The sequence below is a fragment of the Rhizophagus irregularis genome, chromosome 13, assembly GCF_026210795.1.
Source record: "Rhizophagus irregularis chromosome 13, complete sequence".
NCBI classification, from domain to species: domain Eukaryota; kingdom Fungi; phylum Glomeromycota; class Glomeromycetes; order Glomerales; family Glomeraceae; genus Rhizophagus; species Rhizophagus irregularis.
In genome coordinates, this window is record NC_089441.1 from 3,842,577 (window position 1) to 3,857,503 (window position 14,927).

Below are 14,927 nucleotides of genomic sequence, written 5' to 3' on the forward strand. Positions count from 1 at the left end.
GTCCTTCATTACACTCCGGACCAACAAATTGGTCTACTTCAGGAATTGGTCGATTGCAATTTTGATCACAAAAGTTCAATTTTGAGCAGATTATTGATTGATCGTGATAAACTATTAACCCGACCAATCAGTTGGTGTTTTTATCGCCGACCTATGGTTCGGTTAGTTGATCATTAATTCTGAAGTAGATCCTTTGCAGTTTAGTTTGAGCATGTCGATTAATAAATCTCTGATAGTTCATAAGGAACTTTCTTATACTTCTTCAGAGCATCCATTACAAAAACTTGATTTATATCTTCCTCCGCCTTCAACATCAACTGAAATAGAATGTTATCCTCCTGTTGTAGTAATTATTCATGGAGGAGCTTGGCGTTCTGGTGATAAGAATGAATTTACGGAACTTGGTCGAAAACTATCACTTTATTACGCTGTTGCAATAGTAAATTATAGACTTACAACAATAGATACACCTGAAATAAAAAATCCTTTGCATGTACAAGATGTTGCAGCGGCTATTTCTTGGGTATCTTCATACGCAAAAGAATATGGATATCTTGATGATAGAATATATCTTGTTGGTAATAGCGCAGGAGCTTTTATTTCCGGTCAACTTGTACTTAATTCAGAATATCTTAATTCTTACGATCCTAATTTATTAGGAAAAATTCGTGGTGTTATTGGTGTAGAAGGAATTTATGATCTCATAAACTTATTAGAATCTTATCCTGAATACATTAAATTTGTTGAACCAGCTTTTGGTAACGATAAAAATATTCTTAAATCTGTTTCACCACAATATATTTCATTTAATACAAAAATTCCTCCTTATCTGATAATTCATAGTTTAGATGATGAACTCGTTGGTATTGATCAATCAAATAATTATTTCAAACATATCAAAAATTCTGGTGGAGTTGTTGAAATTGAAACTTCTTTAAAAGGAAAGCACGATGAAATTATGCAAACTAATGAACTGATTCAAAAAATAACAGAATTTATTATCACTCAAGAATCTAAAGAAGCTAGCTGGAATCAAGTCGTCGAAGTTGCAATGAAATCGATTAATTTTCCAATGTTTTAATTATTGCGGATATATTTGCAAAAAAATAAAAATAAAAAGTTTTTATTTTAGTAAATTACAAATATAATTTTGTATGATTTTTACTCATCAAAGTAGTTCTTAATTGAAAAAAACTTATGACTAGTAAGTAGAAACAAATACAAATAAATAAATAATAAAATAACTATTTAATTATATAATTAAAGTAACTTAGACTAGACTGGACCAACACGAAGCACTCTTACAAATGCATTTAATTCTTCCATCGTAAGATTCATGCTTTCAAGTATAGTTTTAAATTGACATTCTACGTCTGGTGAATTTTCGGGAAAGATATTTCTATGCAGCTCAGGGATATCCATTGATAACCTAAAACATTTTATTAATGTAGGAATTAAATCTTATACGAAAACATTACTGATTATAATGAAACATAACTTCTTACTTACGCGTATAAAAATACCATACATAGCACATTGTTCTCTAAATCATTAAGTACAACTGTTGCAGTGTCAAATGTAAAGGTACACATTAAATCAATAAGTTCACGTTCTATGCTGGTAGTAATGGAAAGAGGTTTTCTAAGAATATGAAAACTGATGATAAAGTTAAAAATTAGGCTGGATAAATACTAATAACATTTTGAAATTTTCGATTACGAACCATTCAATTATTTTTTCGGAGAAAATTTGAATTCTCATTAACATATTCTCGTCGTCCGTTATAGGTATGCGCCGCATTGCCGAATCATTGCCTTTTTTGAATTGTCCATTATTTATACTCTTAAAATATTGCCTTGTATTTGGCGTGGACATTCTATCCAATGCTGTCCATATTTTTCCAAATAATGACATTTGCAACACAATCCTTTTCTTTTTATGAGCTTCTTTTTCACGTGGTAGCTGTAGTGATGCATTGATATCATTAGCTGGCCGAGAACTTTTAGATGAATAATCATCTAAAGGATCTTTAAATTCAATAGAAGTTGGTTGAAGCTGTTTAACCAACTTTTTACTTTTTTTAACTGAATCATTTGTCCTTACTGAAGTTGATTTTGATAATAAATCAACTGGATCATTTTCATTCTCTTCATTATCTTTGTAATGAAATTTTCCATTACGAAACATGGAATTTGCTAATGACATTGCCATTTCATAGGCCTCCTCATCAGTTTTTGGTATATCATCATCCTTAGTAGCTTGCTTTTCCTTTGATAATACTAATGTTGTCGGCTTGTTATTACTATCATTACTATCTGAAATCGACAATTTCTGAAAATCTATACGAAATCCCTCAATAGCATCATGTGCATTAGTATCGTTAGTTGAAGTTGGTACGGATGGCACTTCAATTTCATTATCGTCTTTTTCCTTTATAGTTAATCCGGGAGGAGCAGGTGGAAGATTAGCTAACATCTCCTTAACATAATTTGATCTACTGTCCTCTTTATTTCGCGATTTACCAGAAGAATTTTCGTTTTTAATGATTTCCCTACAAAGAATACAAAATTAAAATATATAAACACAAAAAAAAGGCTATAATTTTCTTACCTTATATCTACACCCAACGGTATAACATTAACTGATTTCCAATTTTCCAAATTTCTCATATACACAGGTTCCTCGGATAATTGCGTCGCAAAAAACTTGGACGATGTAAAACAAATAGTTGAGCAATAACATTTTAACTCGGTGATATCATAAATCTTTCTTGATCGGTTAGAGATTCGAAATTGCCCTTGAATTTTCTATGTTAAAAGTATATATATACACACCAACGAATCAATTTGTCACTTTTTCGTATTTTCAAAATGAAGAAATTAAATAGAGAAAGCGATAAAACTTATATACTTGACGATTGTTATTACAAATCGGGTACCCACACAAGTTGTCTGCATTTCTTTCTTCAACGATTTCAAAATAATGTTGCGGCGACAAGTACTTTGCCTATAAATAACATAAAAATTCAGAACAATAATCTATAAATTCAACATTTATTTAAAGAATAAAAGAATAAATACTGATTCGCGCAAAACATCTATGTCTATAGTTTCGAACAACTTTTCTTGCCAGACTAAGCATAATTGATCAAATTTTTTGCGATTTTCGAGATTTTGCCTAACCAGTTTCTGCTTTGTTGTTAATTTATTTGGCTTCTTCCGGGTAGAATACCGCTGAACTTTCGCGTCATTATTGAAGACTTTAGTTTTACGTTTTTGATTTCCGCTTTCCAACGTTGAAGTCATGCTAAACCCAGAGAGAATCAAACGAATCAAACAACTGCGGATCACATAAAAATCAATTGATCACATGATTAATGTTTGTCGTACCCTCAACTTTAATTAGTAATGGCCAAACCACAGAAATCTATACATTATGATTGTAGACTATTTAATTAGATAATAATAAATATTTTAAAAGTATTAACTGATCAAAGAATTTTTAACTTCGAAACAGCTATGAACTACAAAATAGAATAGAATGAGCCAAATTACGATTAAAACCACTATAGCAAGGCTATATATCTCATTGCGTAATAAAATAATAAATTGAATGAATAAAATAAATAATAAAGTACATTGTGTAAATTTTGTTCTAACAGAGATCTCATAATCTTTTTGATCTATAAATAAATCATCAAAGTTCACATTATTTTCAACATTCTGAAATGGAATAGGTTTTTTCCATGACCAGAATTTTTTTGGATTCAAGTGATGACTTTCATAATATATTGGAATATGAAATATATTTTCAGAATTTGAATCACTTGGAATGTTAGGCGGCCTTGTACGAATGATAATAGGAGTTCCTTTACGAATAATTGTCTGTGTATTATTTTCTCTTTCTTTATTGGGAATAATATCATCTTGACTCTGAAATTCGTCACTAACGTCATTAGAAAATAAATACCGTCCTCGTTTAGATCGTTTGAATCGTTTCGGCTCTTTTGGTGATTCATTTAATTTTGTTTTCATATCCATTTTATTTTTTATTCCGACATCGTTTTGCTCAGGTTTAGAAATCTTGTTTGTTTTTGATCTTTCTGAATCAATCACTTTTTTTTCAAGGACTTTGACAATGGGCTTACTGTCATTTACAGTTGAAAAATACCAGGCAGTATCAAATTTTGAGTACCATGCGTTTGCATTCTCATTTTGTTTTTCAGTTATTGGAACGACTGGTACTATTTCACGAATTTTATTAGCACCTTTTGAATTGTTTTCAAGTGAAAAGTTCATATTTGACGTCGAAAAAGTGGATGAAAACGTTTGATCCGTTTCACCTTTATCGTGATTAGAAATTGCCATTTTTCTTCAATTTTACTCTGACTTTTAACCTTTTTTTTTCAGAAAAAAGCTATGTATTGTGTTTTTTTTTAAAAAACTAATCGATATTTGAACAAATTTGCGTAATTGTGAAAATTTCCCTGTTTTAGAATGTTCATTGTGTTAAAGAACAAAATTCTTTCTTTTTTTTTTGAAGGAATTATTTAAAATTCTCACTCTTTTAGGCAAAATCAAACAAAAGTTTGATTCCCTGCGCCTCCGCAGTAAAATCGTACCGATTGTAATACAGTATCCCATAATCTTATATTTACAACAATTCTTAATCTATTCAACCTTAATTCCTAGTTTCTTAATTAAAAACAGTCCGATATACCGAGCTTTAGCTTATTAACGAAATAGCTATTGAAAAAATGGCCCGGACTCAGAAAAATTTTATGGATTCAATAATTCCAAATACGGCTTTTCAAAGGAATTTGAGAAGAATTTGTATTTGGATTCGCTGTCTTCAAACATTTTAATTCGTTATCCTTAACTTATGACCTTTTAAAAGATCATCATAACAATCCCATAACTAACCTCATTAATATAAATACTAACCCAAATTCTCAAATTACCTCTTCAGTCCTTATCGAGGGGGGAGCAAAGTGCTCAATGAGGTCCCATCCGAGAGTACTTCTGCCGACAACCTATCAACCCCTTATAAGATGCTTGCCACTTTGCGAGCATCAATTTTTGGAAAATATTTCCTTAAATATTATTTATTAAGCGGTGTGCGAGATTTTCAAATCATCTTAAAAAAAAAAGTTCCCGAATGCAAAACCATAAAATTATTTAAAGTTATTTCATATTTATAAATAAATGTAAAAATTTTTTTTTTTATTTGATTTCAATTAATTGATTATAAATGTTAACATGTTTAACATATGAAAATTAGTCACGTGGTAGAACTAAAAAAAAAATGTTTTTGAATTGTTAAATTGTTGATCGATACATATGTTGATCGATAGATACATATAATTTGTACACAGTATAAGTATGTTATAAGTATAAACTGGGTTCACAAAATATATTTATGCAAAAAAAATTAAAAACGTATATTCATCTTAGCATATTCAAAATTAAATACTGCTCTATGCTCGTTTTATTGTTTAGTCAATAAATACAAATAAAAATTTGAGGAATTCCAACTTTCTGACTTTTTGAGGAGGAGGTATTTTTTGTATGGTTATTATACTATTCACTTTTGATTCTTTTTTCTTTAAGAATATACTTTTCGTGGTCCGGGTTTTTAAAAGTAAATAATACTTTTTAAATTTACACAGCCGTCTTCGCGAAAATCACACTTTCATTTACCAACAATAAAACTACCAAAATTCCACCCCTACGAAATCACCCCGAAAAACATAAAGACAATATGAGCATGAAATGGCTTTTTCAGCCAAGTCGCCAAGTAGCAGAGCAGCCCGATCAAAATGTAAAGTTAGCTACACCTGACCAATTTACTTTTACTTGGAGGGTTAAAGATTATCATGAGATAGCAGATCTATATCCGACTGGAAGATGGTTTTATAGTGATAGTTTTGCTGAACCAAATCAAGTTCAGCTAAAAGGTGTTGGATTAGATTCATCGGAATATTTATGGCGAATGTGCATGTATCCGAATGGAGTTTCTCCAAATGATAATAACTATTTGGGATTATTTTTGAAGGCTATTCCAACAGATCATGAAAGAGATGGAAATTCTTCTGGAAGGGAACGAACTTATGCATTTGAAGTATATCGTTTAGAATCTCCAACGTCGTTAGGTTCGGCTGTTGCTCCAACTCCTGTTTTATTGAAAAATGAAAAATTTTCGAAGACAAGATTTGGATTTGGATCTGATCAAGTGTTTGGACGAAGGCAATTTTTAAAATTATCTGAAGTTTATCCAGATCCAACAAGCAAATTTGATTTAATAGTGAGAGTTCGTATCACTAACGAAGAAAATGCAGCTTTGTTAGCAGCAGCTTTAGATGTGCCTCACGTAGAATTCCCTTTAGCTGCTCAAATTCCTCGATATTTTGATGATGAACGTTTTTGTGATGTTGAATTTACTTTTACATGTGGGTCAAGGATTAGAGCACATCGTATAATTTTAGCGTCACAATCGAAATATTTTGAATCTTTGTTAAGTGGACAATGGGTTGAAGGCCGGAATAAAACAATTCCGATAAAGGAAATCGATTATGAAATTTTTAGGTGTGTAATGTATTATCTTTACACAGGAAAATTAGAAGAGAATCTGGAATTGGATACTTTTAAGGCTGCCTATATGAAAGCAGATATGCTTGGTTTAGAAGCATTTGGAAAGTTACTTGCTATTCGAATCGCTGAAGATGTAAATGCCGATAATTGGGATGAAATCCTGTTGTTGGGATGGCAAATGGGTGACACATGTCTGAAGTCTGCTTCTTTGGTATTTTTAACGACAAGGTGGGATGAACTAAAGAATACAGAAAACATGCAACGTGTTGTAGGTTGTGGAAATATTGATTGGATAGAAGAAATGATAGCTGCTAAAATTTTTGGTGTTCATGGTATGCATGATTCAAGTCGAAAATGTCGAAAGTAATAAAATTGGAATTTCGAAATTTGAAGTTTGAAAATCAAGAAAATCAAGAACATTTTTTTTATGTGAAATCGGGGGATATGTAAATTTGAAATGGTGCGTAAAACAATTTTACCATTTTTTATTAATATTTTTTTTTTAATTGTGCTTATGTAGCAAAAAAATGATTATTTTATTCTTCTTTTTAATTCGAAACATAATAAGAAATTGTTAGAAAATAAAGTACATACACATTTGTGTACTTATAGAAAACTATTTTTTTCAAGAATAATAAAAAATTTTAATAATTAGCTGATGGAGTTGATGTGGGTAAATGAGTCAAATTGAATGGAATAATTTAAGCGGAGCTAGATGTATGATCCGATAACAACAGAAGTTAAGAGTATTACCTATAATTTTTTCAAGTCATTATCAATTACAAAATTTAAGTATATTTTTTTACATTTAGCATAAACTATTTTTACTTACACCATTGATTAGAACAATGGAAATATATGACAAGTCACGATTCTACAATTGTGTCACGGCGATATAAACTTACACGAGAGTTATAATATATATATTTTTAATATTTTGCGCGAATTAATTAGTTGTGCCAGAAGATGTGGATATGCAATTGAAAAAAAAACTAAAAATCAGAATAAGTTCGTAAATCTATTAAGATTAAAAATAGAAATGGAATATATTATTTAATTGCAGCATGTGTCGGCAATATCAACATAGATTTAACTGAATAGAATAGATACAATAGATGCCTTAATAAAAAAATGATAGATTTATAATCAGTATTTTACCTTCTAAAAAAATTTAAAAAATATTTTAACTATTGGTATATATATTAAAAAAAATTTTTATAATTGATAATTTGATAATATTAAATTCTTTAAATTCTGTAATACGATTGAGTCACCGAATTCACGATCATCACGTGGAATTTTTTTTCGAAGTTAAAATAATCGACTCCGAATTTTTATTCTATTTTATTAATAAAACCGAATATGGCCACCTCTCTTTTTCCTACACCTGTACCTCGAAGAAAATATCCTGTCGAATTCAAAGCCGGGAAACTTAAACGAGATGGAAATACAAATTGGTTGAAAGCCGACGAAAGAAAAGGGTGAGACGTAAACTGTTGTGAGTTAGCATGAAATATTGTTAACATTTTACACGTTTTTTTTCTTTTCACGCGTTATAGGCTCGTATATATGGACCAGGTACTATTCTCTTTTTCTCTGTTAGTCTTACCATACAAAAACTCATATTTATATATTAACAACTATGTAATATTTTTTTATTGAAAAGGGTGACGATCAACTGATGCATTTCTATTGGAAAGATAGGAAAAACAATGCTGTAGAAGATGTAAGAACATTATTATATAGAATAAAAGTTTAATCCTACGAATTTCGTTTTTAATTAAAAATAATTAATTTAGGATTTGATTCTCTTTCCCGAAGAAGCTGAATTTATTCGAGTAGAACAATGTACAACTGGTCGCGTGTATTTACTTAATTTTAAATCATCTTCCCGCAAACTATTTTTTTGGATGCAAGATGCGAAAGATGACAAGGATGAAGAAAATGTTGCAAAAGTTAATCGATTAATTAATGATCCACAAGCCGGATTAGCAGAAAGCAGACAACAACAAAGTAGTGCGGGTCAATTAGGTAGCCCTTTTCAAAACATGCAAAACATGGACGATTTAGCAGGATTCGGAATGGATCAAGAACAATTATTGCAATTACTCCAAGGTCAAGGATTCGGGTAAGTATTATCAATTCCAGGATTTTTTTTGCACTGTATATTAATTAATAATAATTATATTATAAGTGGACCTCCTTTCACGTCAACTACTCCTGCCGAGCCACAATCTGCAACAGCTGCAACATCAGAAGCTGGTTCTGGAGTACAAACTACAGAATCAAATCTCGGTTTTACTTCTGAACAATTAGGCAACTTGAGAAATATTTTGTCTGGTATACAAGTTCCAGGTACTTATATTGAAATAGAAGGTTAGGAAATTTAGTATGATTTTCGAAAATTAAAATATATTTTCTTACCTTTAATAGAGGGAACAAGACAACCTGGTAAGATTATTCCTATAAAAAAGAAATTCTTTTTTTTTTAAAAAAAAAAATATTTTTTATTCCTTTTTATTGACTTATAGATGTAAGCCTGGTTGATGTTCTCACGCCCAGTGCCATTGGACCCTTATTAAATAACCCAGAGATAGCTTCGGGTATGCAGAAAAATTTCATTTTTTTTTTAAATATAAATTTATTTTATACATATTTTGATTGGATATTAGCTTTATTTCCTCACCTGCCTGCCAACATTGAAAGATCACCTGAAGAATTAGCCGCTGTTATTCAAAGTCCGCAGTTTGCACAGGTAATTCTTTAATAACCTAAATAGGAAATAGTCATTACTTTATTTATTATTTTCTATGTGACGTGTAGGCATTACAGTCTTTAAGCATCGCCTTGCAATCTGGCCAATTAGGACCTTTGCTGTCTCAATTAGGTTTAGATCCATCAGCCGGCAATGGTAAGATTTCTTTGATTAAATAAAAATAAATAAATAGCCGCCCATGATTAATATTTATTATATTCAGGAGTCGAAGCATTCCTCCGTGCCATTCAGGAACAAGCGAATAGGCGACACAGAGATCACGAGGATGAAAACACTGAAGATCATAGCGGCGATAGAATGGAAGAAGATTGATTATCGTACTTTATCGTACTCGTAGTATTTGTAGAGTAGTACAAATCCAGTAAATTGACCTACCACACACATGGAACACACATGGAATCGAATAACTTATTTATAGTTTAAATGCCAAGAAAAAAATATAGCCAATAAACTTTATCTTTTTATTGATAAACATGATAAACATAAAAAATTATGATAAATCGAATCCCGATAAAAAATTTAAAAACTAGTTTCAATAAAAATATTTTAATATACAAAAAAGTTGTCGTTATTTAATCATGTCGGGTGTAGAACAAAATAATAGTACTCCGGAAAACACTAAACGAGTTCCATCCCCACTACCCCCATCACAGCAATCACAAATTGAAAAAGAACAAGAGCCTGCTGCTGAGAAATCCGAAAAAGAAATTTCGAAGCCCCCAACTCATAAACCTGGTTCTTTAACAGCAAATAACGAAAAACAAAAACTTCATTTATCAACTTGTGATCATGTAGTTCAAATAAGTAATGATTCAACGGTTGGAGATGACGAGTCAATTTGGGATGAGGGAGATCAACCTACTTCTTATAATATGACCAGAAAACTTTCTAGTGTCGAAGAAGATGTTTGTTATCCATTAAGAACCGCTAACAAAGGTGATGGAATAGATTATGATGCATTAGAAGAATATATTACAGAAGAAAAAACTTCAGCGAAAAAAGATGACGGAAATTATCATTTATTACCTTCGCCTATTGATGGTGAATCAAAAAGAAGAATTAGTGAATTTGGTGAAAGAAAAAGAGTGATTGTCCACAATTTAATTCTGAATTTTTTAAATGACTCATCTCGTCATGAATTTATACTGATTTAATTCTTTTTTTTTTCATAAGAGTATTAGCGATGTGAAAGAAGAATCTCGATTCGTTTTTTATTCTATAGCAACAGGAACCATAAAAGCAAAATCATTTGCAACAATTCCACCTGAAGGTAAAACAATGGCCGAATTATTAAAACAAGGAATTTTTTGGCTTGACGTTCTTGCACCAACTGAAACTGAAATGAGAATTTTAAGTTCGGTGTGTCATTTTGTCTTTTGTTGGGATAATTATACAAAATTTTTTTTTTTTATTAATATCTTTAATTTCTTTAATTTCTTTAGATTTTTCGTATTCATCCGCTGACAATGGAAGATATTGAGACAGAAGAATCGCGTGAAAAATGTGAACTCTTCAAGAATTATTATTTTGTTAGTTTTAGATCTCATGATAATAATTTTAATACGCCTGATATTGAGCCTATTAATATGTATAATGTTGTCATGAGAGAAGGAATTTTAACAGTGAGTATTTTGGAGAAATGGGATTTTTAATATATTTATAATTTTTAAAATTTTTAAATTTTATTTTTTAGTTTCATTTTCAACCAACGCCACATCAGCATAACGTTAGGAAAAGAATACAATATTTGAAAGATTTCATCACACTCACACCTGGTCGGTTTTATTTTTAAGATAATGACTTAGATTATATGTAATAATATTTATATAAATTAATTTCTTATTTAAATTAGATTGGATAAATTATGCCATAATGGATGATGTTACGGATTATTTCGCACCTTTAATTCAAAAAGTGGAATTTGAATCCGATGCAATTGATCAACTCGTTATGGTACTTAAAAAATCCGAACAGCAAGATATGTTGGTGAGAATAGGATTATGCCGTAAACTGGTTATGACATTATTAAAAATGTTGGGAACAAAAGTTGATGTTATAAAAGGACTAATTAAAAGATTTGAAGATAAATTACTTGTTAATGAAAGTGATAAATGTGGTTCCGGAGATGTAACTCTTTATTTGGGTGATATTCAAGGTAAATAAGAGAGAAGTTTTTTTTTGATTTCAAAAAAATTGTTATTAAATTTTATATCTTTATTATCTTTATTTCAGATCATATTATTACTATGTTGCAAAATCTTAATCATTATGAAAATATGTTATCGCGTGCACATTCAAATTATCTTGCCCAAATATCAATTGAAATTACACAATTGAGTAACACGACTAATGATTTTTTGAATAGAATGACTGTTTTTGCTACCATTTTATTGCCAATGAACGTTATTACAGGTATTAAATAAATAATTATAATTATGTATTTATTTTATCTAAACTTAAAAATCTTTTCTTATAATAAATAGGATTATTTGGCATGAATGTTCATGTACCCGGTCAAGAAGATAATCATTTGGCATGGTTTCTTGGAATAGTTGGTTCATTTGGTATAATTCTAATTATAGGAACTTTTTTTGCAAGAAAATTGGTAATGAAAATGGATCAATAGATAAACAATAGTTTACCTATGGAATACTATGCTACTATGCTTATAGGTGGATAGATTATTTCTTTAAATAGTCATATGGGCGTATATCTGCTTAAAATTGATTAGATAACTTGCCCATGATTTAATTAATTATATGTAATTATGTAATTAAGAAGTTAGTGAATAATACGTATATTAGTATAATTAACTGTAGAACGGAAATCATAGCTTTGCAGTATTAAGGCGTATCATAATATTATGTAGAATTTTTTGGCGTAATAAATTAACCTTTTATTTAAGAAATCCATGACTCCCAATGTTATAATAAATTGTAAGGAAAAGTTCTATTCACATTTAACATTTTCTTATCGATTTTTTCGATTTGTTAAATAGATACAATTAGCGTACTTTATTGCTGGCGACTTTTAGTGTTGCTTTAGTCCTTACCGGTCAAACTGAAGAACATTCTTAATAGATTATCCCAGGTTGCGCTTACAATGTACACCGAATTGAAAAATCATTAAAAATTTTGAAATTCCGAGTTTTTTTCACTAAAAATAACTAAAAAATTACAAGTTGATCTTGCCGTCCTTGTACAAAGCTGTGATTGGACACAACACAAATAAGCGTTGATTATGGGATATTATTTCCGATTTGATTTTTGAATTATGTAAATTTCATTGTTATGTAATAAATTTATAGAGTATTTAAACTCATTTACTTTGAGACTAATTCTACTATTCAATAAAATATTTTTATAAGAAAAATATCAGATTGTTCTTTTTTTCTCCGAAAGAAGTGTATTTCTGGAAAAGTGCGTTTATTTGAATAATTAAATTGAAAAAATTAAATCTGCAACTACTTTCTTGAAGAGAATTCTTATAAAGAATCTTTATTGATTAATAGCTATAATGATCTTTGATTAACAGCTATAATGGTTTTGATTAATAGATATAATGGTTTTGATTAAAAGCTGTAATAGTTTTAGTCTATTTTTATTATAAAGAAGGTTCAAGAACAAAACTGTAAACAATTAAATAATTACTTCATACGGTAGGTAACATATTCTACATATTTAATTGTTATTTTTCTTATCTTTCTCCCGTATCAAGACGTTTTCTTACCTAATGTGAAACATAAATATGCCAAAAACATTATAAACAACTGGTCAGCTGGACTATCAAATGACACCCACTACAGCTTAGTTATTCCCACTAACAAAAATATCAGGAATATATATATGATATAAAAACGCACATTTAATTTTTAGTCTTTATTCAATTTGATCAAATTCGCAAAACAAAATAAAAATAAAAATAAAAAATAATCGAAAATTTTTGAAAAAACTTTTGTTCAAAATGCCTAAACCTGGTAAAAAACATCATTGCCATCGTTGTAAAAAATCGTACAGAACCTTTTGCAAAAAGCACGAAAATTATTGTGACAACCACGATTGGTACTTTCGGATTAAGGAAGGATGTCCCATTTGTAGACAGGTAGAAGAAAGAGTAGAAAAAGAAGAAAGAGAAAAAAGAAGAACAATAGTAGCAAGAGAAAAAAGAACAACAATAGTAGCATGTTTAGCATGTTAATAATCAGCTACTACTACTATTATTATTGTTATTTTATCTATCAGTTACTTACTACGTTATTGTTATTACAGTTATTACAGTCAGTTCATTTTTTTTATTTCAAATTTTAACCTTGTAACAAATTTTTATGTAAATATATATATGTATATATGTATATATCTACATTTATTATTATTATTGTGAAAAAAAAAAATTACGTGTAAAAAATTTTTTTACACGGTTGATTTTTTTTTTAGCATTTTTATCATTTTTATGTTATCATCTTTATATAAATATTTTGTGAAATTTACTCTACTTATAAGATTTTTTCCGAGATTCCACATTTGATTCATTTGTATTTTTTTGCTGTTATTTTTTACGGAATAAATGAAATTGTAAATTTTCACAAAGTTCACAGCGGACTGCTTTCTAATTTTGTTCCACACTATGCTAAAGGAATAATGTCGTAATATTACGTCATAAAATCTTAATCACGTATTATGTAGCAATTGTAGCATGTAAATCATAATTACTTTTTTAACATTATGTTAAATAATTATATTTTTAAAATACATAACAAAAAATATTTTTTTTTTTTTATGATCAATTACTATAAATTATAAATCAATTATAAAAAACATGTATTATTAAAAATTTATATTAGTTATTAAATTACAAACTGGTTTAATGTAATTCTAAGAAAAATTTTTATTTGAGTCTAAATTTTATAAAACACATTAATTAATTAAACTTTTAATAATAAACATTAAATAAATCAGGTTAATAATCCAGTTTGGTTTAAACTTGATGTAATATATAAGTAATTTTGGCATCAATTCTGAAATTGATAAAAAACCGGTACTTCCAAAGAGAAGATTAAGATATAGTGTTTTCGTTATCTTTTATTTGAATAAACTATAGATAGCTGCAATAAAGCATTAAATATTTATATCAAGTACTTACCTTTATTTATATAATTATATAGGAAATAATCAGATTTAGGTCATAAAAAATATTATCATTATGCCATTTTGATATTAATATTTACCATACACCACTATTTGAAGACAAAAATTGGAATAGTACAATTCACAATAGCATCTATTTTTGAAGTTCATTTTTATTATCAGGTAGATGGATTACAGGGTAACCGAAGTGGATGGAAATCATCCAAAGTCAGTAATCTTTACATAGATGTATTTAATGCCTAATTATAAGCCAAAAAAGATATGTGTGAAGTAGTTTATTAAAACAAGTATTTTGAGGTTGCTTTCAGTTGGAATTTTCAGCTAAAATTACATCAATGCTACTAAAGAAAGACTGAATGACTTTATTTGTTATCTATTATATATAATAGATTAATTAGTTTAAATTATAATAAACAT

The 14,927-nt window shown here is 29.0% G+C and overlaps 7 protein-coding genes across 7 annotated transcripts; 5 read left to right on the top strand and 2 right to left on the bottom strand.

Annotated features, from left to right (window-relative positions):
- The first annotated feature begins 30 nt into the window (after nt 1-30).
- Nucleotides 31-1,272, top strand: OCT59_005442 (uncharacterized protein). The gene has a single exon (XM_025320669.2). The coding sequence runs from the start codon at nt 212-214 to the stop codon at nt 1,079-1,081; it is 870 nt and encodes a 289-aa protein (XP_025170893.1). The 5' UTR covers nt 31-211; the 3' UTR covers nt 1,082-1,272.
- On the bottom strand, nt 1,230-3,305 carry OCT59_005443 (uncharacterized protein; the record flags this gene model as incomplete). Its single annotated transcript, XM_025320670.2, has 6 exons — nt 1,230-1,429; nt 1,510-1,656; nt 1,724-2,551; nt 2,611-2,807; nt 2,911-3,006; nt 3,081-3,305. 6 exons carry the CDS (start codon nt 3,303-3,305, stop codon nt 1,276-1,278), a joined length of 1,647 nt encoding a protein of 548 aa, XP_025170894.1. The 3' UTR covers nt 1,230-1,275.
- Nucleotides 3,306-3,482: 177 nt separating this feature from the next.
- OCT59_005444 (uncharacterized protein) lies at nt 3,483-4,367 on the bottom strand (the record flags this gene model as incomplete). Its single annotated transcript, XM_025320671.2, has 1 exon — nt 3,483-4,367. The coding sequence occupies one exon, from the start codon at nt 4,365-4,367 to the stop codon at nt 3,483-3,485; it is 885 nt and encodes a 294-aa protein (XP_025170895.1).
- Nucleotides 4,368-5,760: 1,393 nt separating this feature from the next.
- Nucleotides 5,761-7,250, top strand: OCT59_005445 (uncharacterized protein; the record flags this gene model as incomplete). Its single annotated transcript, XM_025327515.2, has 2 exons — nt 5,761-7,050; nt 7,159-7,250. One exon carries the CDS (start codon nt 5,761-5,763, stop codon nt 6,955-6,957), a length of 1,197 nt encoding a protein of 398 aa, XP_025170896.1. The 3' UTR covers nt 6,958-7,050; nt 7,159-7,250.
- A 687-nt stretch (nt 7,251-7,937) lies between these two features.
- On the top strand, nt 7,938-9,923 carry OCT59_005446 (uncharacterized protein). The gene is made up of 10 exons (XM_066138367.1): nt 7,938-8,071; nt 8,150-8,168; nt 8,257-8,316; nt 8,390-8,718; nt 8,785-8,945; nt 9,024-9,041; nt 9,122-9,193; nt 9,263-9,345; nt 9,414-9,501; nt 9,569-9,923. The coding sequence occupies exons 1-10, from the start codon at nt 7,953-7,955 to the stop codon at nt 9,676-9,678; spliced, it is 1,059 nt and encodes a 352-aa protein (XP_065997510.1). The 5' UTR covers nt 7,938-7,952; the 3' UTR covers nt 9,679-9,923.
- On the top strand, nt 9,865-12,273 carry OCT59_005447 (uncharacterized protein). The gene is made up of 7 exons (XM_025309505.2): nt 9,865-10,451; nt 10,540-10,725; nt 10,809-10,988; nt 11,060-11,141; nt 11,219-11,521; nt 11,599-11,778; nt 11,850-12,273. Exons 1-7 carry the CDS (start codon nt 9,945-9,947, stop codon nt 11,990-11,992), a joined length of 1,581 nt encoding a protein of 526 aa, XP_025170898.2. The 5' UTR covers nt 9,865-9,944; the 3' UTR covers nt 11,993-12,273.
- Nucleotides 12,274-13,210: 937 nt separating this feature from the next.
- On the top strand, nt 13,211-14,216 carry OCT59_005448 (uncharacterized protein). The gene has a single exon (XM_025320672.2). The coding sequence runs from the start codon at nt 13,330-13,332 to the stop codon at nt 13,561-13,563; it is 234 nt and encodes a 77-aa protein (XP_025170899.1). The 5' UTR covers nt 13,211-13,329; the 3' UTR covers nt 13,564-14,216.
- Nucleotides 14,217-14,927: the final 711 nt, after the last annotated feature.